The 26,256-nt window shown below is 48.7% G+C and overlaps 1 protein-coding gene across 12 annotated transcripts in view; it reads right to left on the reverse strand.

Annotated features, from left to right (window-relative positions):
* CUX1 (cut like homeobox 1) overlaps window positions 1–26,256 on the reverse strand; it is a 371,745-nt gene that overhangs the window by 41,310 nt on the left and 304,179 nt on the right. For 6 of the 12 annotated variants that reach the window (XM_059693533.1, XM_059693539.1, XM_059693536.1 and 3 more), the window contains 3 exons: window positions 23,493–24,334; window positions 20,868–21,033; window positions 20,289–20,345 (listed from right to left, as the gene is read on the reverse strand). The exons of 4 other annotated variants lie outside the window; for them this stretch is intronic. In XM_059693533.1, coding sequence (XP_059549516.1) covers window positions 20,289–20,345; window positions 20,868–21,033; window positions 23,493–24,334 — 1,065 coding nt within the window. The remainder of the gene's footprint in view (window positions 1–20,288; window positions 20,346–20,867; window positions 21,034–23,492; window positions 24,335–26,256) is intronic. 2 more of the 12 variants (XM_059693538.1, XM_059693535.1) reach the window with 1 other exon arrangement.

A 26,256-nucleotide genomic window follows, 5' to 3' on the forward strand; every position in this document is an offset into this window, starting at 1 on the left:
AAAAATTTGGCTCTCAAAAGAAATTTCAATCGTTGTACTGTTAATATTTGACTCTGTTGACTAATGAGTTTGCCAACCACTGGCCTAAGCGACCGTTAGGACTGAATGACCAGAACAACCAGTTGCTATGATGTGCACTGACCACCAGGGGGCAGATGCTCAATGCAGGACCTGCCCCCTGGTGGTCAGTGTGCTCCCACAGCGGGAGCGCCGCTCAGCCAGAAGCTGGGCTCACAGCTGGCAGGTACAGCTGTCGTGGCGGGAGCCTCAGTGGGGATGGAATGAGTGTCAGTGGAGCTGCACCTGGCCCAGGCTTGGGCTCCTACCAAGCCGCCTGCCGCTTCAGCAGTCTGATATCCCCCAGAGGGGTCCCAGATTGTGAGAGGGCACATGCCAGGCTGAGGGACCCCACCTGTGCATGAATCCATGCACCGGGCCTCTAGTCCTATATAATAAAAGCCTAATATGCTAAGTGTCTGACCGTTTGACCAGTCGCTATGACACGCACTGACCACCAGCGGGAAGATGCTTGACCAGTAGATTAGCTTGCTACTGGGGTCCGGCTGATCGGGACTAGGTGAGATGGGCCGGACATGCCCTGGAGGCCTTCTGTGGTCTCTCCCTGGCCCCAATAGTGCACCAGTTGGGTCCCTCAGCCTGGTCTGCACCATCTCTCAATCCGGGACCCTTTGAGGGATGTTGGAGAACCAGTTTCAAGCTCGATCCCCGCAGGCCAGGCCAAGGGACCCCACTAGTGCATGAATTTGTGCACCGGGCCTCTAGTAATTCTATAATTCAGAAGTACCTTACCTAGATTATGATTCACATACTAATTTTATCCGTAACTTGCAGAACAAATCAAATGGACATATTGTTTTAAATGAGGGCTGCCCATGATGTGTGGCTACCACAGTGATGACCCTTGATAAGGAGACTAAAGCCCCAGCTGGCACCTGGCAGCCCAGGGCTGAGTCTCAGGACCCCAGGCTGGTTCTCACTATAATCCCAGAAGACTGGAGAGAAATGACAGAAGAGGACCCCCCCCACCCCCGTTTTCTGTCAAACTATAGGAGGTGTTTCTGAAAACCAAGCTTTGTCTGTGCCACACTGCCACGAACACCAGGAGAGATGGGGTCATGCGTTCCTTTCTTCAGGAGGACCTCTGTCTTGTTTTTGTGTGTGCCCAATGGGGAGTGCCACCTCGTGCTCTGTGGAGATTGGTCCCTTCTGGCCTCTCTGTTAGTATCACCCATTAAACCAGGCATCTACTCTAGTTTTGGGATGTTTGGAATAAAGGCTTTGGCCATTTCCTAATTTTCAAATATAGAGAAAGACTGTGTCCAGGTGGAAAATACAAAGTGACATTCCACTGCTGTCTTACCCACAAGGTAAAATCTGCCTTTGGCTCTGTGTTTTGGCACATTATCTTCCCCACCCCCACCGAGCATGGTACATGGTGAGACCCCACAGAGCCATGTGGGAGGGGCCAGGTTAGGCATTGTCATGTGGGTGCTATGGCCTCAGAGAGATGATAGCTCATGAGGCCAGGCCACTCAGTGAACATCAGCACATATAGGTGCCCCCCAAATATTTGCTGCCTCACTAAACACAATGTAACTATAAGCAATAAATAAATTACAGTTGACCATATAACTGGAGTATCCTTTTTAAAAAAATATATATTTTACTGATTTTTTTTACAGAGAGGAAGGGAGAGGGATAGAGAGTTAGAAACATCGATGATGAGAGAGAAACATCGATCAGCTGCCTCCTGCATACTCCCTACTGGGGATGTGCCCGCAACCAAGGTACATGCCCTTGACCAGAATCGAACCTGGAACCCTTCAGTCCGCAGGCCGATGCTCTATCCACTGAGCCAAACTGGTTAGGGCAGGAGTATCCTTTGACAGACCTATTTTATACAGGATAATAACCTATTCTGAACCCAAGAAAATAAAAAATGTATTCTAAATACAAGGGATATTTTGTATAAATACTTAGAAAGATAAAATCCCAAATAAAGCAACTGCAATTCAACCAACAAACCCGTTTATTGTCCTAGACTGGTACAGAATTCCACCAGCGCATAAACCTATGTCCTCAACCTGGAAAATCAGGTTAAAAAACAACAACACTGATTTGTGAAAGATGTAAAAGAGGCAGACGTAACGGCAGAAATGGTCCATATAAATCTTTAAGGCAATATGAATCCTACAAATCGGATTTCTTCTCTCTGCTCACCTCCAGGTCATCAGACAACTGGATATAAAACCTAGCAAATGTTATTTTTGTATCTGAAGCAGCAAAGGAATTGTACTGTAAATTTGCCCTGATTCACCCATGCGAGGGACCAATTTGGCAGATCATCCATCTTGCTCACTGTATACTGTCAAGGATGGCATGAATTCCCCACATGATAAACAGATTTCTTCTCAGGTTTGTGTCCTTTAACCCACAGCAAGGTCAAAATCATGGCTGCCTGGCTAACAAACAGCATGGTGCCACTGCCCTAGTGCTCTCCCCGTTTTGTTCTGGGTGCTGGCTGAGGCAGAGCTCCCCGAATACCTCAAGCGGCGGTGCATTCCCTTCTCCCAGGCATTCCCTGCAAGCTGTTCACGTGCATTTTTTTTGCCATAAAGAACCCTTACGAGAACAGAGGCACTCACCACATGTGACCGGCGTCCCTCTGTGCTCTAGCTCGTGGTTACACTCAAAGGCAAACCCCCAGATCAAAACCTCATGTGGGCCTTGAAATGTACTGGCCATCTTGTTTCTGCACCTCCACTCTGAGTCTGTGTCTAAAATTTAACAGACAACTTGAAGCTGAGTGAGCTTTCTGGGCAATTACTCACCGGCAGATACACGTGCCCACAGACGCCGGTGCAGGTCACAGAAAGCAGAATCTGGGCCACATATTTCGATAGGCACAGACAGATTAAAACAGCAAACATCCATTGCAGATACCAAGGAATCCACACGCCCAGAGCATCACGTTGGAAAGGAAGAGTCATTCTTTAGAAAGCTATTTCCAGTAAGCACATGGCTCCTGAGGCAGGACTGGCACCACAAAACCAAACCCATTAATGAGCTCCCACAGCCCCTGGCAAGGTGGCCAGGCCCCTGGGTCTGGGGAGGACAGGTGCTTGCTCGTCTGACTCACCATCACAGGACAAGAAACCTAACTCAACAGAAAAGAAGAAATTTTACTTTTTTCCTTTTCCAAAAATTAGCAAATGGACCCCTCTGATTAAAATATTTTTTAAAGAACAAGGCTTTGCTCCACAACATGTGCTTAAAAATAATTAAGAAGAGTGAGGAATCCTGGGCTTGGCATTGACACACTGAACTGGGGATGAAAGCTACCTCTATAAGCCAGCTACGTTAACTTGAATAGGATTCTTCACTTCTTGGAACATCCTGGTTTCCTTGACTGAAAAAATGCAGACAGCATTGTACTGAGGAACTAACCTGCCACATAGTTGTTGCTAAGAAACACAATCTAAATTGGATGTTAAGAAAAGGAGCAGCTATTAAATGTATTTGTTTAGATAAAGGTCCCTCACATTCAACAAAAATCATCTCATGATTTATTTTTATTTGTTCCACAGTGCCTGGAACAAGACTGAGATGCTGGTGGTAGACGCAAAGGCTACATCTGATATACCATTTAGATGACATTCTGGAAAAGGTAAAACTATAGGGACAGAAAACAGATCAGTGGTTGCTAGGGGTGAGGGGCAGGAGTTGACTACAAAGGGGCACATGAGGGAATTCTGGGGGGAAGATGGAATTATTCTATATCTTGGTTGCCAAAATTCTTGTAATTTATACTTCAATATAAAGTTAGGAAAAAAGTGCTGGTGGAAAGAATAAATGAAGATGTGACATTCCATCTATTCTTTCACTCATTTCCTAAGCTGGGCCTTTGGGAATACGGCAGTGAATGGGAAAAGGTGGGCCTGCCTTGTTGGAGCTCATACCCATAGGGAAGATGGTCATTAAATAGAAGTAACTACAGGGCATGAATGTGTTGATGGGAGACAGATGGGGGAGCATACAGCTGTGGCCTCGGGATCAGAGAGACCTCCTGGTAGAGTAACATTTCAGGTAGACATCAGAACAGGAAGCATCCAGGTAAGTCAGGAAGAGTAAGAGTGGCAAAGAAAGAGGTAGATTGTTCCAGACATGTGATTGGTTTGACGCATGAGTTTGGTGCAGAAATAACATGAGGTAGCTCTCGCCATGTGAGAACACGGGGAAGAGGAGGCCATCTATGAACCAGGAAGCCGACTCAACAGACACAGAACCTACTGGCATCTTGATCTTGGACTTCTCGGTCTGCAGAACTGGGAAGGAAAAAAAAGTAGACCAAAAAAAAAAAAAATAAAAAAAAAAAGAACACAAGGCAAAGAGATACTTCAGGGGCAGAGCCTTTGAATTGGGGTCCTGCACTGGGGAGCCAGGGAAAGGTCCTTCACCCTGGCAATACTTTGCTTCTGGGGACACAAACAGGCACTAGAATATGTACTGAGGCCTTGTCTGAAAGAGCAAAAAACTGGAAATAGTGTCTATCACCAGAAGACTAGGTCTCCAGATTGTGCAATACACTGCGTGCTATAAACAGCAGTGAGAATGTCAGGCCTGGGGCCACATGCATCCAAAGCACAGCGGTGAACCCACAGAGCAAGGTGTGGAACAAAACAAAGCCGAACATTAGCATGCAGGCTGGACATTTGCTTGTACTGTATGTTGTGGTGTCTGCCTAGAACATACAAGGGTGTAAAGTCATGCACAGGAATGATAAAGAGCAAGGAGGGATGGACCATAGCTGACTTCTAGGAGGGATGAACTTTGGGAGGGGGCTTCAGCTCTACCTATGTTTTATTTCTTTTAAAAATTTAGGATTGAATTAGGACCAAAAGATAAGGTTAAAGTTGGGTGATGATGGGTACATGGGCATTCATTGCATTATTCTGAAATTTTATGTTTCAAATATTATAGACCTAACATCAAAAAGTAAGAAAGCAAATAAGCTCATTGTCACTTCAGTAGAGAATGAACTTGCCAATACCAAGTTTGGGCGGGAGGTCCTGAGGAGGCTGTAGTGTTGTCTGGACACAGTGGCTGGTGGCCTGGAGGAGGGCAGGGAGTGGGATGGGGAGAGGTATATAGGTTCAAGAGAGGTTAAGGAGGTAGCTTCATCAGGACTCGGGGGCTGAGTGTCTGCAGGGAGAGGGCTGAGGAAGGGGAAGAAAACTGGTGCTTTCTACATTGGGGCTTGCAAAACTGGGTGTGTGGGGTACCATTCTGGGAGAGGCTGCACTGCAGCAGGGATAAGAAGGAAGACATCATTTGTAACAGCAGCTACTATTTAAGCCAGCGGTTCTCAACCTGTGGGACGCGACCCCTTTGGGGGTCGAATGACCCTTTCACAGGGGTCGCCTAAGACCATCGGAAAACACATATATAATTACATATTGTTTTTGTGATTAATCACTATGCTTTAATTATGTTCAATTTGTAACAATGAAATTGGGGGTCACCATAACATGAGGAACTGTATTAAAGGGTCGCGGCGTTAGGAAGGTTGAGAACCACTGATTTAAGATAACATTTCCTGTGAACTCACTGTGCCAGGCACTGTGCGAAGGCTCATGGGAGTGAACTAATTCAGTCCTCACTACGACCTCACTATGTGAGGCAGGCATATCCACTTCCCTCTTCTGACAGACATAAGATATTGTGCCCAGAGCCGCACAGCCAGAAACTAGTAAGATGTTCCATTTTCTAAGCAGCCCACCTGTGCAGCTGGGTGGTGCCTGAGCCCGTGTGGCCGTTAGTGGCAGAGTGACTGGACATGGTTTCTCTACAGCCCACATATCAATGCGCATGAGCCTCAAAAACATGATGATGAGCCACAAAAAGCCAATCCACTACTGGGACGAGGGAAGGGAAGCAAAATGCACTTATACTCTGTTTCATTCAATTCTTATGTCAGTCCTGAGGCGGAAATATAAACCCTGCACTCCAGGTGAGGAGACTGAGGTTCAGAGAGGCAACAGGACTTGGTCCAGGTCAAATGGATTTATTGTGAGGATCTGAACCAGATCAGGAGAGGAAACCCTCCATGTTCCTATCCATCCTCCGTCTTCCTGCCTTCTCTTCGCTCACTTACTCACACCTTTTAAAAGTATCTACTCTATGTCATGGACTCTGCTAGGCAAGTGAAGATGAATTAGACATAAACCTTGCTTTCAAAGAGTCTGCAGCCTGGAGGAGTGGAACAACTGAAAATGGGTAATTTGCATATTTGAAAAGCCCAGCTAATGGTCCATCTATCCAATTTTGACAGCAATAGCAAAGTGTTACATTTAAAAGGTGATCCATGTGGATTCATTTCTTTTGCAAGGCTTCAAATCTTCGTAAGAGTTGCTTGGTTAGTAAGACACAGAAAGTGGAGACAGTGACTCAAGCCCTCTGAAATACACAAGCCATTCAGAAACTATAAAAGGATTATGAAAAATATTATATTCCAAAAACAGCAGGCAAACAACAGCTGCCTTAAGTTTTCAATAGAAGCCAACTGAAAACACACACCCACCATAATTTTCAGAGGCAAATCTCTCTGCAGTTTATCCGTTCCACTGTTTAAATTTCCATACTCAGCCCTCTATCTGCAGTAATAACAACCCAAATTCCATTTAGTGTTCATTTGAGCAGTCAGGATAAAGTCATTTCTTATTATCTCCCCACTGTGTAAAAAACAGCTTGAAGGTAGGAAGTCAGCAAGCATTTTCACCAAAAAAGTAATTATTGTAAGTGACATTTTTACTGCTGGCATGCCATAAGGCGAACTGTGCATTCAGAAGGACAAGTTGCTGAAACAAAATGACAGGGTACTCTGTGACATTCTGACAAGAACCCAAACATTATTTAACTGGCGGCTGGTCTGATGCACCACTTTTCATTATGTCCATAGTTTAGGCTTTGAGCCTGTGCCAAACCAGGAAATTCCAAGTGCCTATAAAGACAGACAAGGATGGAAAGATGGGAGAAAGGATGAAGACTGGGGCCAGCGAGGGGTTAGGGAACAGAGTGGGGAAGCAGCATGGTCCCGGCCGGGCACATGTAAATGTGAATGAGGGAGGAAATTAAGGACCAGAGGAAAGGGAGGGCAGGGAGAGGCAGAGAGAAAGATGGAGCCAGAAGGGACAGGAGACTTGGCAGCTGCAAGTGGCACGATAGTGCCAGGAAGTGCAGAAGGTTCTGAGTGCCTGGTGCTGGCATCCTCTGTCCAATAGGAGCCCTGGTGGCCTGGAAGGACCTTGCCCAGCTTGAGGGCCTTTCCAGCTGACAGTGCTGACAGCTTCAAAGGCCACAACAGGGTAACCACCAGGCTGGAATGCTTCTCAGCCGAGGTCAGATGTAGAGACACTAACCCTGTGCTGAAAGGCGGGGACTTGATCGCAGGCTCCCACGGTTCTTCTCTGAAGAGACCCACCACCGGAGGGGTTTGGGCCAAACAGTCTCTTTAAAATAATAAATGAGGTTCTCTGCTTTAAAGGTGGAAAGCCACCTAATTTAGTCACAAACTGGCCAGACCTGTGCCACCCAGGATTACAAGACCCTCTCACTGATTAAGTTCTGACATCTCCAAACACCATACCTTTCCTTGGTGGCAGTGGCAGCCTGAACCCCACTTCTGGGGCTCTCAGCTGACACTCACAGCCCCTTGAGGACCGCCACCCTATTTCTATAGTCACATATCTTCGTTAGACACAGCCAATATAAAAACATGGAGGTTTCTGCTTTTGCATATGAGTGGTATTTTGACTGATTAGCAGGAATTTGAAACAAAATACCTGGATACTTTAATAGATGTCACAGACATGCAGGAGCCTTCCACACCTCTCCTACCACAGGGGAGAGAAACAGAAGTAATCTGACAACACAGTAAGGTCTATCAGAAGCCCCTGTAGTGCCACACGACAAAACAGCCTCCTTCCAGGGCCTGCAGCTGATGCCTCGGGGAGAGAAGGGAAGAGCCTGCTGCCTCAGGTCCCACTCCCATGGGCTCCAGGGAGTTGGGGGGAGGCTCCTCAACCTCAGGGAAAGGTTCATTCCCAAATGACACCAAACATCAGCACACACCTCTCCCCACACCCAGGCTGGAGCCACCCCTTCTTGCCGCCTGGGGTTGGCAATACTCTTGGCCTTCAGTCAGCCTGGGCATTGCTGTAAATCACCAAAAATCTCAGCAATGCTACCAAATCACCTTTTTTTCCGCCCCCCCCCCCCCCAATAGCAGAAAAGAGTAACTTAAGAAAGGCCTGGAGGGAAGACCTGGGAGGAGGCAGAGGGGCTGGTGGGACCCTCTATTGTCCCAGGAAGGTAGCTGTCACTTTCTACTTTCTTCTATAAAAGGGAAGAGCAAAGATTTCTCTCCTGCACACATCTCAGCCCCCTGCCAGGGCTGAAGTAAGGCCAGGAAAGATGAGACAAAAGCCCTTGGCACACTGGTGCTGGTGTGTGTGAACAACACATTTTTAAAAGTCTGCCTAAGGAACTCTTCTTTGGAAAAGACAATAATGCTGGGGAAAATGGAAGGCAGCAGGAAGGAAGGAAGACCAAATATGAGAAGGACTGACTTCACAAAGAAGCCCTGGGCATGTGTCTGCTGGAGCTGAGCAGGGCTGTGGAGGACAGGACACTGCACATCACTCATTCAGTGTCGCCTGGAGTCGGAGCCAACTCAATGGCACGTAACACACAAGGAACTCTTACAGTGACACAGAAGCCAACATATTTTACTAACAGAAAACCTGCTTAATAAAAGCAAGATTTCTATTTAACTTACGCCATTTATAGCTCATCTCCCTAAACTGGACTTCTCAGACGCTTGAAGATAGGGCCTGTGTCTTTCATTCAAAAAGGGGCCCTCTAAGTGCTGGGGGTCAGACAGTGGTGGACCAGGCAGATATCATCAAGCAAGTTTCTGTCACAAAGACCCTGTGACGAGGGCTAGGCCAGGGATGTACAGGCGTAGTGTGTGCTCACATGCTGTGGCGCTGAAGGATGAGGCTGGGGTTGGGCATGGAGGTGTGCCAAAGCCTGAGGTGGGGGGAAAGGAGAGACGGGGGCTGGCCACACACTAAGGAGGTGGGACTTTAGCCCCAGGGAACGGGCTGTGGGAGGGGAGTGGCCCAGCTGGACATGCGATCTAGAAATAGAGTTGTACCTGTAGTACTGTAGACTCGAGGCTTGAGCTAGGGCTGGGGCTATGGAAATTGAAAAAAGAGAAATCTGACAGGTGTTTAGGAAATAGACAGTGAGTGTGTATTTGGGGGGAGGGGAAGGTGTTAAGAGAAAAAGAAAATGGAGGTGGGCTGCTTGGGGACAGGGGAGCTTACATTGAGTCCAGGAATGCCAGAGGGAGAGTTGTTAGGGGAGACAGGCCGAACTCAGTTTTTGGGTATTTCATTGGAGGGGGTGATGAATACATGGGTCTTGCGGGAGGTCTGAACACCAAGGGAGGACCCTGGACCAGCTGTCCTTGGCTGGTCACCTGGGCCTGGTGGGCAGAACAGGGGTGCAGGAGATGCTGGCCACTGAGTGTTGCTGCAAAGTCACTCAGAGATGTACAGACAGTCGGCAACTCCCATCATAAACCATCTTGTGCCACCTGGTGCTCCTCTCACTCAGGATTATTTTCCATTTACCTGTTTTCTCCCTAAACTGGGAAAGTACACGGGGGAGAAAACGATTTTAGCAAATCTGCGCTGACTTGAGAGACGCCTGGCGAAGCTGCCGGGGTGCCGTGGTCCTGTGGCTGCGCCTCGGGCCTGAGCTGAGTGGGAACTGGCCCGTGGGGTGGGGGTGGGGTGGGGCACTGCAGGGATTCAGATGTAAATTTGCTCCCCTTCAGGCTTCGTTATTTTTCTTGTGTATATTTTATAGGCTCTTATGGAAATACTCATGTCAAAAGGAGAGTTTGGGAATATTCAGAATTAAGTTACAATTCAACTTCCGCAGTGAATGCAGTCTGGCAAGGCCACAGAAGTAACCCAGGGTGACAGAGGCAGCCCTGCTTCCGGAGCACTTAGCTCACCCTGTTCCGAGCTTTTCTATAGATCCGTACTGATTTAGAAATAATACTTTCAAGTTACTTTCGATAACCTTATTACCGAATCAGCTGTGTGTATGAACACTTACCAGTGTGTCCCTGTGCATTAAGAGAAAATGTATGTCACACAAAGTCTAAATATGTATTACTGAGATGGGAAAAAACAAATCCTCGAGTTAAATTGCTTTGCTGTAATCAAAGATTAATCACGGTGTGAGTGTGTGCCTGTGTGTGAGCTCATGTATGTGTCCTCTCTTTTTCTTCAGGGTTTCTTTCTGGCTTTGGGCAAACCTGCCTATGCTTCACCAATAGTTACATTCTCTGGCAGGCAGCTTGCACTTCCATTCTAATAGCAGAATTAATTTTCCCAGATTTATGAGAGTTGGAGGAGCGAAGGGGTGGTTTTCTTTCTGAGCCTTCTAGGTCTGCCGCTCAGAAACCCTCAAAAACACAGCAGACAGCAGGCTTCAAAGTGCCATCTGTGCAGAGGCTCCAGCGCTGGCCCCAAGAGCAGCCTATCCCCTCTCAGTAACACAGCCAGGCAGCCTGGCATGCGGGTGATGATGTCTGGGCTGTGATGGAATGTTCCTTAGAGAATCCATGGCTGACTACAGCTGAGGTGGGCTGCTTCCCGGCTCCCAACAATAGGTAGGTGAGGGAACATGATCTGGCCCCACAAGGGCCCAGGCCGTGCAGAGCAGAACCGAGTGACGTTTTGTCGTCTGCGATGGTATTAGAAAAGCTATTAAGGTACATTATTTTACACATCCTCCCAGTCTCTCCATACTGCTTTACTTAATTTGTGATGAAATTGTTGAGAAAGGGTACTTAATGTAGGACAGTCAGTAAAAGTAATTTATCATCTTCCCGCTTCAGTGCTCACGTTATCAGCGAACTCATTTTCTGCATTCATCATGCAATCAGCCTATTATTTGCATATTAATCAGGCAGTGGACCATGAAAGAACTGCATCCCAGCCAAATGCTGCACTATCTCAGGAGAAACACTCAGTAATTATCATACATCAGTGTTATGATGTGGTAATTGATTATAACATCTTTCTGCTGCCCCTGGGGAACCCCTCTGCTACCCAAGCTCCAGGCACTCAGGACAGACTTTTCTTCCTCCCCAAGTCAGAGGAACCACTGCTGCTCTCCGTGTGCCATTTCTGCGGCGTATTGATCCTCTCTCCCAGTTTCGTGCGGTATTTAAACCACGTGGAACAAAACTGAGGGTAACTCAGGAATGAGGGGGTCTAGCTGGAGGAAGGCATGTTCCTCTGGACTCTGAGTGTGCTCTGTCCTCAGCCCTTTGGGTCTGGAGGTGCTGCTCCGGCTTCTGGTAAGTTCCCTATGGAATGAAATGCTACAACTTCAGTCTCTCCTCATGAAGTTGGTACAAAGGCAGTTTGGCTGCTTTATTTAGGTGCCAAATGACAGACTAATTTTGGCCCTCTTGTAAAGGACAAATGCAACATCTGCCAATTCGACTCTGGCTATATTTAGGAGTCCAGTTCCAAAGGGAAGAACGAAACAAAATCAAGATGAAGTCAGCGAGGGAGCCTCCTGGCTGCTCCGATCTATCCGGGCCCCTCCTCCCTCCTCACGAGGAGTCTGAGTGTGGCCGCAGAGTGAGTCCGTATGGGGTTGAGGCCACAGAGAGGGAGAGGACATGACAGCTCAAGGGCAAGGCAATCCTTTGATAGAGAAAGGCCCTCAGGCCACTGTGTAGTTTTTTCTTGGATTTAGATGGGAAGGGGTTTCAAAGCAGCATGGACCTGCATCATAGGCCACGTGAATTAAATACTTTCTGTTGCAAAACTTGATAGTCTGACTCTGCCAGTGATTTGTGCTGGGTTCTCTCCCCTTCTCCTGCTGATTCCCCAGAAGAAACACCAGGCTACATCCCAGGATAACGGAGGTATCTGACTTTCTATTCATTTTTGGTTTTGTCTCAGATTTGATTTTTGATATTTGTCCATTCATAATTTAAACCCAATTTTGTTCCTGTTTTGCCACACGGCCTTGACTTCTCTGAGTGTAGTTTCCATCGTGGAGGGATCAAGTCCTTAGGGCTGAGTGACAGCCTGCCTGGACTGGGCGCCCTGCAATGTCTCTATGGTAGCGAGGCCGTTGGTCTCAGGACCATGGTGCTTCCTCCACCTCCTTCTTGACTGGGGGCAGAATGCCTCTCATCCCTGAGCTCTGGCCAGAGCCTTGGTTTTCTCAATCCAGAAGACGGAGGAAATCATGTCCATGATTAAGGATTAAAGACATTAGCATTGTGCGGGGCACACAAATGATGTAAATACGCCAGTTTCCTCATTTTATTCCAATCACTTTTCTAAAATTACCTGAGGATTTTTAGGCATTTAAGCTTCTTCATCTTTCCCTAGAACCAAACCACTGAAAATGGAAGTCCTCATTTGCTCCTATGACCTATTTTTGCCTCTTGTACTAAATGAGCAATGTACTATAAATTCGACTTTCTAAAGAAAGTCTACAAGGGAGAGAAAGGAGATGTGTCTGGAGACCTGTGATGAGGGCCTGTTGGGCTTCCTCCAAAAAGGGAGTTAGGACATGCCAGCACGGAAGATTCAGGCAAAGCAACTGAGAGAACTTGATGGAGAAGGTTCTGCCACTCACCCATGCTAAGAGTCATCCCTACGTCCAGACAAGAAGGCCTGGTTCAGCACAAGTTTGCCCCAAATGGCCTATGTGATGACCTGCAGTCTTACTCTTAAAGCTCAAGATTTTGGGGCAACTTCAAGGAATGGCAGACGAAGGGACAACGTCAAAGGACGACGGATGGCACTTCAGAGAAACCAAGAATCGAAGAGCTGCATGTAGGTCCTCCTTCAGTGGACCCTGGGTGCTGGCTGCCACCCGCAGTGTTCGCACTTGATAATTTCCACCCAAGGAATGAGCAGCTGGACTTCTTTTCTGTTTCAAAGTCAGAGCCCTGACATTTCATGTGTGCAGATATGCTATTCTACAGCTATCTGTGCACAGACAACATATAATGGCAGTGGCAGCTGCTGTTCTGGAGGCTTTTATACACAAACTCATTTAAACCTCCCAACAGTCTCAGGCATAGGTACTTTATTTTTCCTATTTTACAGAAGAGGTCAAGTCGCTTGCCCAAAGCCACACAGTCATCAGTGGCAGAGGCAGGATGAGCCCTCGGCACTATGCTCTGAGCCTGCTGGCATACCGCTGCTTATGTGTGCTGGCTACTGCAAGATAGTTTATGTTTTGCTGTAGAAATCAATCTAAATACCTCTCACTAGTAATTGGTTAAATAAAATATATATCCAGATATAGAAATTCCCTACAGCTGTAAAAAGAGGGAACTTTATGTACTAACCTAGTAGTCTCCACCATGTATCGCTAGATGAGAAAGCAAAGCCCAGTGCCTGAGTCCTGCCCTTCTGAGTGGAAAAAATATCTAATGCATGGGTTCTCTGCAGGAAATTGGGAACACGATCACGTGTGGGGAGGGCATCTGGGGCTGGGGAATGAGGGAGGGCGACTTAGTTTTTAAAGAGGTGGAAGCCCTTTTAAATCTTACATTTTGTAAAAATGGTGCACTTTATTTATTCAGTATCCCCCCCCCCCCAAAAAAAAAATAGGAAAAACACTGAAATAAACCTCTTTAACTCTCTCCGTTTTTGGAGAGGCACACGACAAAGCCCTCTGGGAGCAGAGAACTCTGGGGGTAATTTATGCTGGAGCAGCCTTTCCCAGGGTCATGTGCTGCTTTGAGATGAAACACTGAGTTGCCATCTCGCTCAGTGGCCACCCGGGCATGCCTGTGTGGGGTCTGCAGGTGCACTGTGCTCTAGGGGAGGACAGGCTGGGTGGGGTGGGCTTGGCTTGTCCTACCCGTGTGTTACAGGCATGAAAGGGCCTCCACAATCCCTCCGCCCTCCTGTGTTAATGTTGCAGGGCGGCTGTTTCAGGATCATATGACCAGTCCCCACTGTGAATCCACCAAATGCTGGGGATGGCTGGGAGAGCTGACAAAGCAGCGTCCACACACAGGGAATACAGGGAGGTGATCATGACCAATCACCTTTCAAAGAACTGAGAAGTGCGTCCTCCTCTCCTGCAGCGTGCACGCGGGGCGGGGGTTGCCCCTGCTCTGCCTCACCCTCCTCTGAGGCTGCTCTCAGGGGCGTAGAGCTGCACAGCCTGACTCTCATCGCTCTTGAAGAGTTAGCTGCAGACAACCGAACCCCTTTTTACCTTAGCTCAGTCCAAATAAGGTCAAAATCACTGAAAAGGCACTGGTGAGAAATAAATACACAGAATACAGTTTCCTAGACCATCTTGGCAGGCACAGGGGAGAGCAAGACACCACACGGCACCCAAGGTGAATAAGGACCTCCCAGACCCAGGGGGATGTGCTCCAACCCCTGCCAGCTGAAGTTCCAGGGCACATACTCCTCCCACCGACAGCCTCCTCATCCCCCCCCCCCCCCCCCCCCCGCCATTTGAACAGGGTCTTTCTCTTCATGGGGCTGAAGAACCTGCCCTTTGAGCATTGGGCCATCATAGCCCACTGACTAGTATGTGTCTTTCCCCATGTGATATCTTTGCTTCTCTATGAAGGTTTTCTGAGCCTCACAAGCCCTACCCTGCAGCACTAGACAATTTCTCTTTGAACTGTCCAGCTTGCCTGGGGCATATTTAGCAGCTGTTGGTGCCACCCCATGTCCCAGGCAGTGCTCACACTCCACACCGGAGGCCATGCTGCCGCTGTTGTCTGGAGACACTTGCCTGCCTAGCTGTGGAGATGAAGCAGAGGACGCGCTTTTCCTTGGTGGCCCACCTGCCAAGGTCTTAGGCAGGGGTTTCCAGCCTCTAGCTTCTGTCCTGTCTTCTCCGGATGGGACTGGTGAGAACCCTGGTGAGCTGTGCCACCCATCACTGGCCAAGGCTCACCTCCTCTAAAAGAAAGAGCCACCGCAGGGGAAAGGAGTACTCTGGGGTGATACGTGGTTTTGGGTGAGCCAATGCCACCACGGGGGCAGGCCACAAAGGTTACCTTCAAAGAGCAAAGGTCCTCCCTTCTATCCCGTGATGTACACCTTTCTTATTATACAAGCCTTAGGGCAGCAACAGCAACAGTATTCTACCTAAAGAAAAGACAAATTCATCCACAACCCATTTTCCTACTGTCACATTAAAAGGAAAATATAAGGCCTCTGAATTAGGGGCCTCTAATGCTTTCATCTTTTTCAAGAGTTCTCTTTTTGATGTGCAGAGCTCTCCACCTAGAATGTTCTTCTCCCTGACTCCTTCACCCTTCACGACCCACTGCCCTCCTCTGGGCTCCCTCCCTCTGAGCCACAGGGCCCACCTGCACACCTGCAGCTATACATAACGGATCACAGACAACAGGAAGGTAGGTTGTGTCGGAATCCAGAAACCTGTCCTTTCTGACCTCAGAGTAGAAAATTCCCTAGTTATGGCACCCTTGATTAAAATAAAGAAAAAAGAAAAGTCCTAATGCAGGTTACAACCAACCAAGAAAGAAAGGAAGGAATGGGGCACTTAGTTCTCTTGGCCACCATACTCAGTGGGTGTAGAAGGCTGAACCCCTTGCCAAATGATGCGTAGTGGCCACCTGCATCGGGAGGGGCACTTTAGTTTACATGCACTCTCCAGAATTCTCTTCTGTTTTTTGTTCTGTTGTCTATAGTTATGTATAAGTTAGTTATAGTCAAGCCTTTTCTGTTATTCAAAATAAATAAGGGTCAGAATAATTCTTTTTGGAGAGAACCAACAGTTACTTTCACCGATTTATTCTGATGAAAAAGAAGAGAGAAAAAATCAAATCAAATCCAGTCTTAGGCAGTGAATGGGGCTCTGCCTGCTTTAGAAAGTGCCATGGGATTTTTTGGGGGTGCAACTAGCCCCTCCTCTTCCTATTAGTGTATCCAAATGCCCCACCCTGATTTAGTCATTAAAACTGAGGAACTGATTGCTTATTCAAGGAAGCTGCATCAAATCCTACTGCTGAGTTCAAAGCACTAAAATCCTGGGCATATTTTCCTGGTCATCTCATGGGCACAAAGCAAGCGATGGTGCATATTAAATGGAACTCTGGCCTGTCCCTAACCAGGGGTTGTGGCCAGTAAATCTCCTGGCCGTGGAAGGCCATGTATAGCACACAGCTCCGTGGTCGTCATATCAGGGATGGGGTACACATGGGACCACCCACGTTAGAGACGGACTGCAGCTGCTGTCTTCTCAGGAGGCAACTGATATTCTGCTGATTGAAAATAACAACATGGAGCCACGGAATTCGCCACGGGCGGGGAAGACTTGGAACCCACAGTTCCTGACCGACACGCTGGGAAAAAGCCGGATATTTTGTGATTAATCTGAGGAGAATGGGCCATCCTTTTGCTTGTACAGCTTGCAATAATCCATCTGAAGCTGGGGTGGATGATTGTTAGCTACAACGTGCTGAAACACTCCCATATTAAAAAGTTATAAAGCCAAGTGCACCGGGCAACAATCCTCTATCAGATTTCTGTATGTAATGACTAAGGTGGCAGCCAGGAAAATCCGTTCCTCCTCCCACCCTTCCTCCCCTTTGGAGTTGTCTTCTTTCTTCTTCCCTAGGGGCAAAAAGATTAATCACACCAAGAGACCGTGACTGTAAAGAGCTTTAAGGAGTAAAAAAGAAAAAAATCCAATGGTTTACTACATCATAGCTACCTATCTATGTACCTACCTATGAAGACACACACACACACACACACACACACACACACACACACACACACACACACACACCCTTTGCTACAGCTCAAGGTTTTCTTCCCTTTAAACACACTGCTAAATGGTAGGCAATAACTGCAGGCCGCAGGCAGAGAACACAGCCTTGCTAGGCCCCTCCCTCTTCTTCTACATTAAGTGTTCCTCCCTTCTGCCCCGCCCCCTGCATTGCTATTGCTAAAGCCTAAATCAGAAGCTAATGGGTGATGCCTGGGGCAGAAGACAAGCAAAAGGAAGACTTAGAGAACCAATTCCAAAGGACTACCTCCAATTCTACCTTCAAACAGGTCTGCCATATTAGATCAGAGTCCCTGTATATAACCACTGCCCCACCTCCCATGACACTGGACATGGGGGCTTTGAAAGAATACAAAAATGTTTGTAGAAAACTAGACTACCAGGAAATATATGAGCAGGTAACTCATATGACTGGCATAGAACCCTCTGCACTCCTACTCTTCAAGGCCTCAACAGCTTCAACAAAAAGCACAGGTTACTAACTGAAAATGGCACAACTTCCCTTAATGCCCAAGGCTATCACCCCAAAGCTCAGATTATCAAAGGAGCATTCAGAAATGGTTATAACCACCAAGAGGAAAAAAATGATGCAATCATTGTTTCTCTCCCCTTATCATAAAACTGATCAGCAAGTTTGACATACAAATCATTAAGAAAAATAGAGATGCTGAGAGGCAACAAAGTTGGGCAGAAAGAGACAGACAGGAATTCTTCAGTGAGGAAAACAGATTCCTGGGTCAGCAGTTTCCTGTTTAAATGAGTGAGGCTATTCCACTCCTGGGGCACCCTATCGCCACGGTTACTAAGCACAGAGCCACGCATTAGGTCCACACCATCTTGGCAACAAAACTATAGCTCTTACTGAAGGGCTATGAACAGGAGGCAAGTCTTCCAAAGTCCTGCACCTGGGAGGCGAATCTGACCTCCAGGCTAGTTTGGCAGCCTGAATTCTCACCAATATTCAGGTATAAACCGACTCCTGTTGGAATTACCTTCCTGCAGCCAAGATGCCCCGGGGTAGAGACCTCATGGAGCCACCACCAAGGCAGAGCATCCTTCTGGGTCTGGAGTCTCTTGGAAGGATTCTGAGGTAGCCATGGTGAGAACAGGGACTCAGAATCCTGGAGAAATCCTAGGACCAGAGGCCTCACTCCCTTTTTCTGGGGGAGCAATGCTGAATGTTTTCTCAGAGACACTGCTCTTTAAAGCTGTCAAGAAGATTCTGGAGTCTTCTATAGGCATTCATCCCAATGATTTCCGTCATTGTAATTCTGTTTTTTGAATCTAAATGCCACATACTGAAAAGCACAGCTACTTTACTTCTTTGAAACAATCTTAAAGAATAACACTGATTGTAAAGAAACTTCAAACAAGGAAAACTACCAGTCACAATCCTGCCACTGTGCAAAGATCTTTCTTCCAGTTTTAAAGCACTTTCTAGCTTTCTTGGTCTAGAAAAGTATTTTTGCATAGCTACCATAATGATACTTGAAAGCTTGTATTTTCCTAGGATATGAGAAATATTTTTCCACATTTCTCCAGTCATCACAATCATTGTTTGTATTGATGGCTTCCCTACTGCTGACCGACCATGGGTGCACTGGGTAAGTGATGTGCAACCCATTTCCTGTCTTACTGAGATGACATAGGGAGAGGCCTGCCTGCCACTTCTTTACAGAAGCCACTGGTGCTTACTTTTATCGAGGCTCACTGCCTCCCCCTTCCTCTCTTCCAATCTGCAAACTCCCCAAGAGTTTTACCTCACTTTATTTTATAAAGTAATTTGATATCTTACAAATATCATTTACATTCCTCTTAGGGGCCCTGTGTGTTTTCCTAGGTTGGAAATGTGACTGCTGTATGAATGTTCCAGCACAGTAGCGAATACCTGCTTCACAACAAAAAGCCAAAAGCCATTCTTCCAAGATTTGTTCGGACACGGAGAAGGTTTTGGCATTGATCATAACTGACTTCGAACTGCAGGAGATTTCCTGTTTTATTTAGGAACAGGGGGTTTTGATCTAAGAAATGTTAGTCACATTCTGCCAAGTTCAGTCCTGACTCTGATGGGGTAGCAAAGGCTGTGGAGAGTTTAACAGGAGGCTGACTTTCTGTTAGAGCAAGAGGCAAGGCTGATTTTCCATGCGAACGTCCGCAAACTCTAGCACGAACAACTATGCCCATTATTTTCCCTGATGAATGCTGAATGTGAGCCAGTACTGCCTAAGTTCTCCAGGACTGGGCCAGCCCAGAAATGAAGGGAGAGGAAGGCCCACCTGACCCTTCTTCAGATGGACAACTATTCCATTTAGATATCCGGCCAAGAAGCCTACAGCTCGGGCAAGAGGCACCTTCCAGCCTGGTCAAAATCAGATGGGACACCTAAAACAAACAAGAAAACCCAACCAGGAACTTCGCTGCAACCTACGCGCTCGGGCTGCATCTGTGTGTGGGTTTGGCATCTTGTAGTGGTAGCGGCCGCTGCCGCCCAGCTGTTCCCTCACTACACATGTTTTCCCTCGTAAAACTTCCAGCAGGCTGGCGGGCTTCACGCTCCTCACTTAGCTTTGTTTGTGTTTTCAATGAATCAATGGGATATGGAGACTAATCAAGATGTTTAGAAAAATAAAGAAAGGAAACAAGAACAGCTCATGATGCTGGCTGTTCCTGAAAGCTGGGTGAGAAAAGCTCTGTGCAGGAAGGACCCGGAAGGGGGTCTAGGAGCATGGGCACGTGGGCCAGCCCTTGGGTGCACAGCAGAGGTGCCACCTCAAGGACCTTACAGATCTCAGATGCCATCTCTGCCCGTATCCCAGGCCCTCCCTCACCTGCTCCCAGGCTGGATCCTTGGCTTCAGCCCCACTCAGCTGTGTCCCTGGCTCTCCATCCAGTCACATGCTGAACTGATTCTTCCTGCCTTCATTTTCCTCTTGCTTGAAGGCAGCCTAGAATCTTCCAGAGGAACTTGACTGCCCCTTACCATGACCCCACTGGGAGCGATGCATGCCCATTCCTTGTGCCCTCCTATCAATGGAAGTCCCAAGCACAGAATCTGTCCCTGACTTGAACCGCAGCCTATAGTGAACACAAGGCTTTACACCTAGAAACAGACAGACTGATGAGAGAATGCGGCGAGGAGCAAGAAAAGGCTGCAGGAACTCTGCACTCAGCTGCCGACTCTCTCTCCCCATCAGAAACTACAACCACAAGGACACAGTTTGCCAACAGCCCACCATGTTTCCAGCTCCCATATCCAGAACGAGGGGCCCTTTGAGTATCCCTGTTCCAGACCAGAGGACAGGAAAACATGTGGCAGGGAAATACTTCATACAAAACAAGAGTAATCAGCTATTTACCTGAGCTCACACAGCCTTGCTGCAGAGGGTCCTGTAGTGACGTCACAGAATGGAGGACTAAATAAGAAAAAGAAATACAATTAAATGAGGAAAAAAGCCCAGGGGTTTAAAGCTTTCTAATTAACTGAGTTTAGCAGAGGGGGGACAGCATAAAGTCCCAAAGGCCTAAGGGAGGGTTCCCCACTCCTATGGGGAGAGGCCAGAATGCGGGGTCCACACAGGCAGGCAAAGTGCTGCTGGTAGAAGGTAGGATCCTGTCTGGGGAGCAGGCAGAGGCTGTCGCCCGTCACAGCTTTCACCTCTGTGCCTTTGGCTGATCTTTCCCGATTCCCCGATTTAGCTACTTGACTTTTACCTATATTTATGTATAAACAGCATTTCCTTAATTGGTAACTCATTTTCTGCTGCTTATAAAATTAGCTAGGCACAATCTTCTCTCTCCTAAAAAGCGAAGTGAGTCCCATGGCAACAGGTGGTGCAGTAAGGGGGATAGTTCTCTGCCTGCAGTGCCATGTGGCTGGCCACCTTGTGCCCAGATGCCCCTTCTCTCTCCCTGCAGCAGCCCAGGACTGCCCTCACCTGGCCCCTGCTGCTGTCCTTGGACCGGCAGGACGCCCTGGCCCAGCTCGCCATTTAGCCAGAGCTGCATCCGGATGAAGGGTTCGCGGCCTTTCTGGGTCAGCTTGCTCCATGGCTTCGGCCGGGACAGCATGTCACTGACACTGCCCTGGGACAGGCCCAGCACCTGGAATGGCAGACAAAGACCATTGCATCAGCGCTCAGGGGTGAGCGTGAGGCTGTAGAGACATGCATGCACGCTGGGAGGTGACAGAAGATGCATAGGGAGTGCTTCTGGGAGGAGCGGAGAGCCAGCGCTCAGTGGATGGGGATAGCCTGGGGTAGGGAATACTTTTTAAGGTCATTGCTGGGCTGATGCCCTGGCATGAGGAGCCATGGTTATAGTCACAGCTTTCAGCTCCCAGGGAGAGGCAGCCTGGGAAAGGGAGGGGTGGGGTCTCCCTCCTGCCAAGGCTGCAGGGTCGTCATCGTCTTGACAACTCAGGAGGAAACATTGAAACCATCTTGCTCTTTGCCTGGTGGCGCCAGGAAAGGCTGAGGTGCTGAAGCCAAGGACCCCTTTAGAGGCAGAAGCAGTGGATACTGGTGGGATGTTGGAAGCCAGTCTCCTTTGCTGGTGCTGGGCCAAGTTGGCATTTAGAAAGATTTGCTCTCTCTGATCCCATCCTGCTCTACAGTAGGGGCCCAGAGGTGAGCTGGTGGCAACGGGGGAGCCAGTCTGGGAGGAAAACTTGCTGTAGACAATCCACGAGTTGCACATACATTCCCGGGTTTTCTTATGCTCACATATGGCCATACATATGTATGGGCACAAACACCCCCCACAGGACACAGATGCAGCCCAGAGATATTTAGGGGCTGCATCCGATCAGTCTTTTGAAAAGTTCTCAAGTTTCAGAATAAACTGCACTCGTGGGCCAAACAAGTTCAACACTATTAAGTCTGCTAAATTTAAGGCATGAGCACAAATGTCTATTTAAATGTTCTCAAATGATATTTTTACAACACTGAACTAGAAATTTCAAGGGACTTTAAATTTTCATCCTCATTTCTATTCCCCCATCACCTTTTGAAAAATCAGGACAAAGAGATCCCAATCAGGTATTGCAAGGGCTCATAGCACCACACTGCAATCATTGAAGTGAAGGCAGGACAGTGTGGGGGTAGGGGTGGGTGGGTAGGCCCCTTGAAGCCACTGCTGACCCAGCCACACACTCCTCAGGGAGGCTGCCTTTTAGGGGAATGGAACACTTCTCATTATGCTCAGCATTTGTTACTTAATTTAAAATGATCCTGGGGTATTATGTTTATCTTATACTAGAGGCCCGGTGCAAGAAATTCATGCACTCGGGGGAGGGGGAGGTGGAGGAGGGCGGGTTCCTCAGCCTGGCCCATGCCCTCTTGCAGTCCAGGAGCCCTCGGGGGATGTCCATAGGGAGCAGGCCTAAGCCATCAGTTGGACATCCTTAGCGCTGCCTGCGGAGGTGGGAGAGGCTCCTGCCACCACTGCTGCACTTGCCAGCGTAAGCCTGGCTTCTGGCTGAGTGGCGCTCCCCCTGTGGGAGTGCACTGACCACCAGGGGGAAGCTCCTGCATTTAGCGCAGGGGTGGGCAAACTTTTTGACTCGAGGGCCACAATGGGTTCTTAAACTGGACTCAGAAGAAGGAGCTGCGGCTGTGTTTCCCGACGTTGCCATGTTAACACTGCTGCTGGTGAAGGAGGGGAGGGGAGAGCAAGAGAACCCTCCGCTCTTTCGGCTCCGCGGGCCGGATAGAACAGCCAAACGGGCCGGATCCGGCCCGCGGGCCGTAGTTTGCCCATGGCTGATTTAGCGTCTGCCCCATGGTGGTCAGTGTGCATCCAAGTGACCAGTTGTTCTGCAGTTCAGTTGATTTGCATATTAGCATTTTATTATATAGGATTTTACAGGCCTGGTAAATCCCCATTATCCAGAATCTGGTTACCAGGAAGTGCCAAGAATAGAAAGGGTCTGGGAGCTCATCCACAAGCCACTGTGAGCCAGGGAAGGACGGTATGGAAACAAGGGCTTCCAGGGCCCTGGGCAGGGCCCGGGGCCACCTCCAGCCATGCATTCCTGAGCAATCACTTAATCTCTGGCTGGAAAGTACCTCAGTGCCTTCTGAATCATGAGAAAGGTGCAATTATGCTTTACAGAGCTTTGGTGTTCTCTGCACGCTGGCTGTCTCTCTACGTGGTCAGATCCTTTTTTGGCCAAAAAAGCCTGCAGAGCTGCCTCTGGGCTGCACTTGGCAGCAGAGGCAGGACTTTAATTCAGTCACCTGTCGGCTTGGGGCACGTAGTCAGTTAACTCCCCTGAGCCTCCGTTTCCTTGGCTGTCAAATGGCAACTTTACCATCCCCCTCACAGTGTGACTAAGTGGTCTAAAGGAGCACAGTTGGTTAGAGGGTCTAGCCCAGAACCTGGTCCCCAAAGGGACGAAGCAAATGGAACATTCACCAGCCAGCCTTTCCAGAACTTTGGGAGTGGACAACCCATTATACTCATTGGTTAATGCAATGGGTGACAGCAATGTCCTCTAGATACTTAGTTCTAAGCAATGAAAATAGATGGGAAAACCCAAGCACCCAAATCGAATCCCTTACCTTTTCCCCGAAGATCCGCTGACAAATGCCATTCTTGGCCAGCTTCTCTTTCACCTGCCGGGTGAGCTCGATGGTGTCCACCTCCTGGTACATGTAGATCTCATACTGCTCAGGCGTCAGTGGAGGGACAGAGGGCTTGGTGGGCTTGGACAGGGGCACGATGGGGGAGGAAGGCAGGGGGCTGTTCTGGGGCGTCTCGCTGCGGCTGGCTCCGGTCAGGCTCAGCTCTGAGCTCTGGGAGTACGGTGACTCAGCGCTGGGCCATTCTTTCCAGTATTCAGAGGAGGAGGAGGAGGGTCCCTGGAGCTGGCTGCGTTCAGCTCTTGCCTGGCTGCTGCCACCTTTTTCTTTCCCGCTGCTGGCTTCTTCGGCCTGTTTTTCCTCGGAAGGAGGGTTGTTCTTCCTCTCCGGCTGCACGGTGCTCCACCAGTGGTCCTTCCACCCGCCACTGCGGCCCAGCTCGCTCTTCACGTGTCGCAGGACACCCGGTGCAGAGTCGGTGGCTCCTTGGAGGTCCAGTCCAGGTGCATCCTGGGACTCCTTTTTGAGGGCTGGGGGGTTGGGCAGAGCAGGGTTGCTGGAATCGGGGGCAGAGGCGGAGGCGGGCTTCTTCAAGGAGATGGCTAGAGGAGGGTAGCTGGTCACCGAGGACATGGGCGAGGTGGTTATTAACTTGGGGGTCAGGATGGTAACATCAGTCTGTGTCAGTGGCGTTTGTTTTAAGGCGGGATCGAGGGCAGCTTGTTGAGCCTCCATTTCTCGGCGGGCTTGCTGCAGGATGGAGCGGATGGCGTCATCGGAGTTCCCACTGCCGGATGTGGAAGAAGGCTGGGCGGGCTCTGCTGCACGGAACAAACACAGAGGTTAGATGGTGGCCCAGCCGCCACCTCTCCAGGGGAGCATGCTTCTTTCACTCCACTGCTTCCTAACCTGACCTGCCACAAAGTGCAGATCACTTGGGAGAACGGCATAGCTCCATTTGTCCAGCCGTGCCCCATCAGTGAGACATTCATGCATCTTGTGTGGTAAGAGAGAGGGAGTACGCAAATTGTCAGTGACACTCATCCTGGACTTTCTTTCCCTGATGATTTAAAACTATTCTTGAGGTTTTTCTATATTCTAAAATTTTAGTGGTTTTGTCAAACTTTAGAAACATGATTTCTGTTAACAGTGTTGGTGAGAGACCAGTCTCCCAGTGTAAGTGACTGTGTTGGGGTTAGCCCAGATTCTCTTCTGGGTGGGTGACTGTCATGTGGCCAGCAACCCAGGGCTGTGATCCCGGGGGAATCACAAGGCATCACGGGGCTTCAGGATTTCTATCTGTAAACTTGGGATGGGTAATGGACTAGATCAGTGGTCGGCAAACTGCGGCTCGGCAAACTGCGGCTGGTGAGCCACATGCGGCTCTTTGGGTCCTTGAGTGTGGCTCTTCCACAAAATACTGACTTCTGCGCATGGGCCATGAAGTTTCAATCGCACTGTTTGTGCGTGCCTGCATGTGGTATTTTGTGGAAGAGTCACACTCAAGGGGACAAAGAGCCACATGTGGCTCGCGAGCCGCAGTTTGCCAACCACGGTACTAGATCAAGGATTCTATTTTTTGTTGTTGTTGTTGTTAATCCTCACCTGAGGATATTTTACCATTGATTTTTAGAGAGAGTGGCAAGGAGGGGAGAGACGGAGAGAAACATGGATGTGGGAGAGAAACATTGACTGGTTGCCTTCCGCATGCAGCTGCACCGGTATATGCCCTTGACCGGAATCAAACCCGGGACCCTATAGTCCACAGGCTGTCGCCCCATGCACTGAGCCAAATCAGGAGGGCTAGATCAAGGATTCTTAACTCAAGCAGTGCACCAGAATCACCTGCTGCGCTTAAGATGCACACACTCAGGCCCCAGCCCTGCAGTGTGTGATTGAGAAGCAAGTGTGGGACTGGACCAGCACCTCCATTTTCAACCAGCTCCCGGGGAACTGTGGAGGGAAGCCCTGGTTGAGAGATGCTGGGCTGAACGCTCCCTCTGGCTGAGCCAACTCTGTAATGTGCCTTCATATCTGGGGGAGGAAGTCATACAAACTAGCTCTTTTCCTTTAAATGACACTGAAAAATGCCCTGAACAATAGTGACAACCTTTAATGCCTCTTGAGGACTTCACTTTACTGGTTAACAGGAGTCCCTCCCTTTTCCAACTCACCTAACACTCACAGCGTCCTCCGGGTGAGGGCAGTATCACATCTTCAGGAGAGAAGATGATACACCTTGAGGTGGGCCTTTCACTCTCAATTCGGGGGTATTTCCTACGCTGCCCGGGGTGCCCTGCCAAGCTTTCGGTTTGTTCTGCCACCCAGAGGAGGGACTTGCTTAAACCTCAACTCTGGCCTTGAGGGTGAAGACATACCAAATTGAAAGCTCTATGCATTGCCAGGCTTGATCCCACAGGAGTCATTTCCTATCACTCTGGGATCTCTGGAGGGAGGCAAGTGGCAACAGAGGGCAACGTGCTGGGATAGGAGTTGAGGGATCAGGGTTTCCATCCAGAGTCTACCAGCTACTGAGTTTGGGCAAATTATTCTAACTATCAGTGTATTAATCAGGAATAATAGGATAACAAAATCTGTTCTCCAGGGTTGTTGTGAGGAACTGGTTTGAAGACCTAGGTTAAGGTAGCTAAAAATGCCCAGCCCAGGCCTGCTTCCTAGAGGGAGCACTGAGCTCAGCTGATGAACAAGCAATGTGGAGTGGGCAGCCTGGGGAGAAGACCCC

This window comes from Myotis daubentonii, chromosome 4 (genome assembly GCF_963259705.1).
Source record: "Myotis daubentonii chromosome 4, mMyoDau2.1, whole genome shotgun sequence".
NCBI lineage: Eukaryota > Metazoa > Chordata > Mammalia > Chiroptera > Vespertilionidae > Myotis > Myotis daubentonii.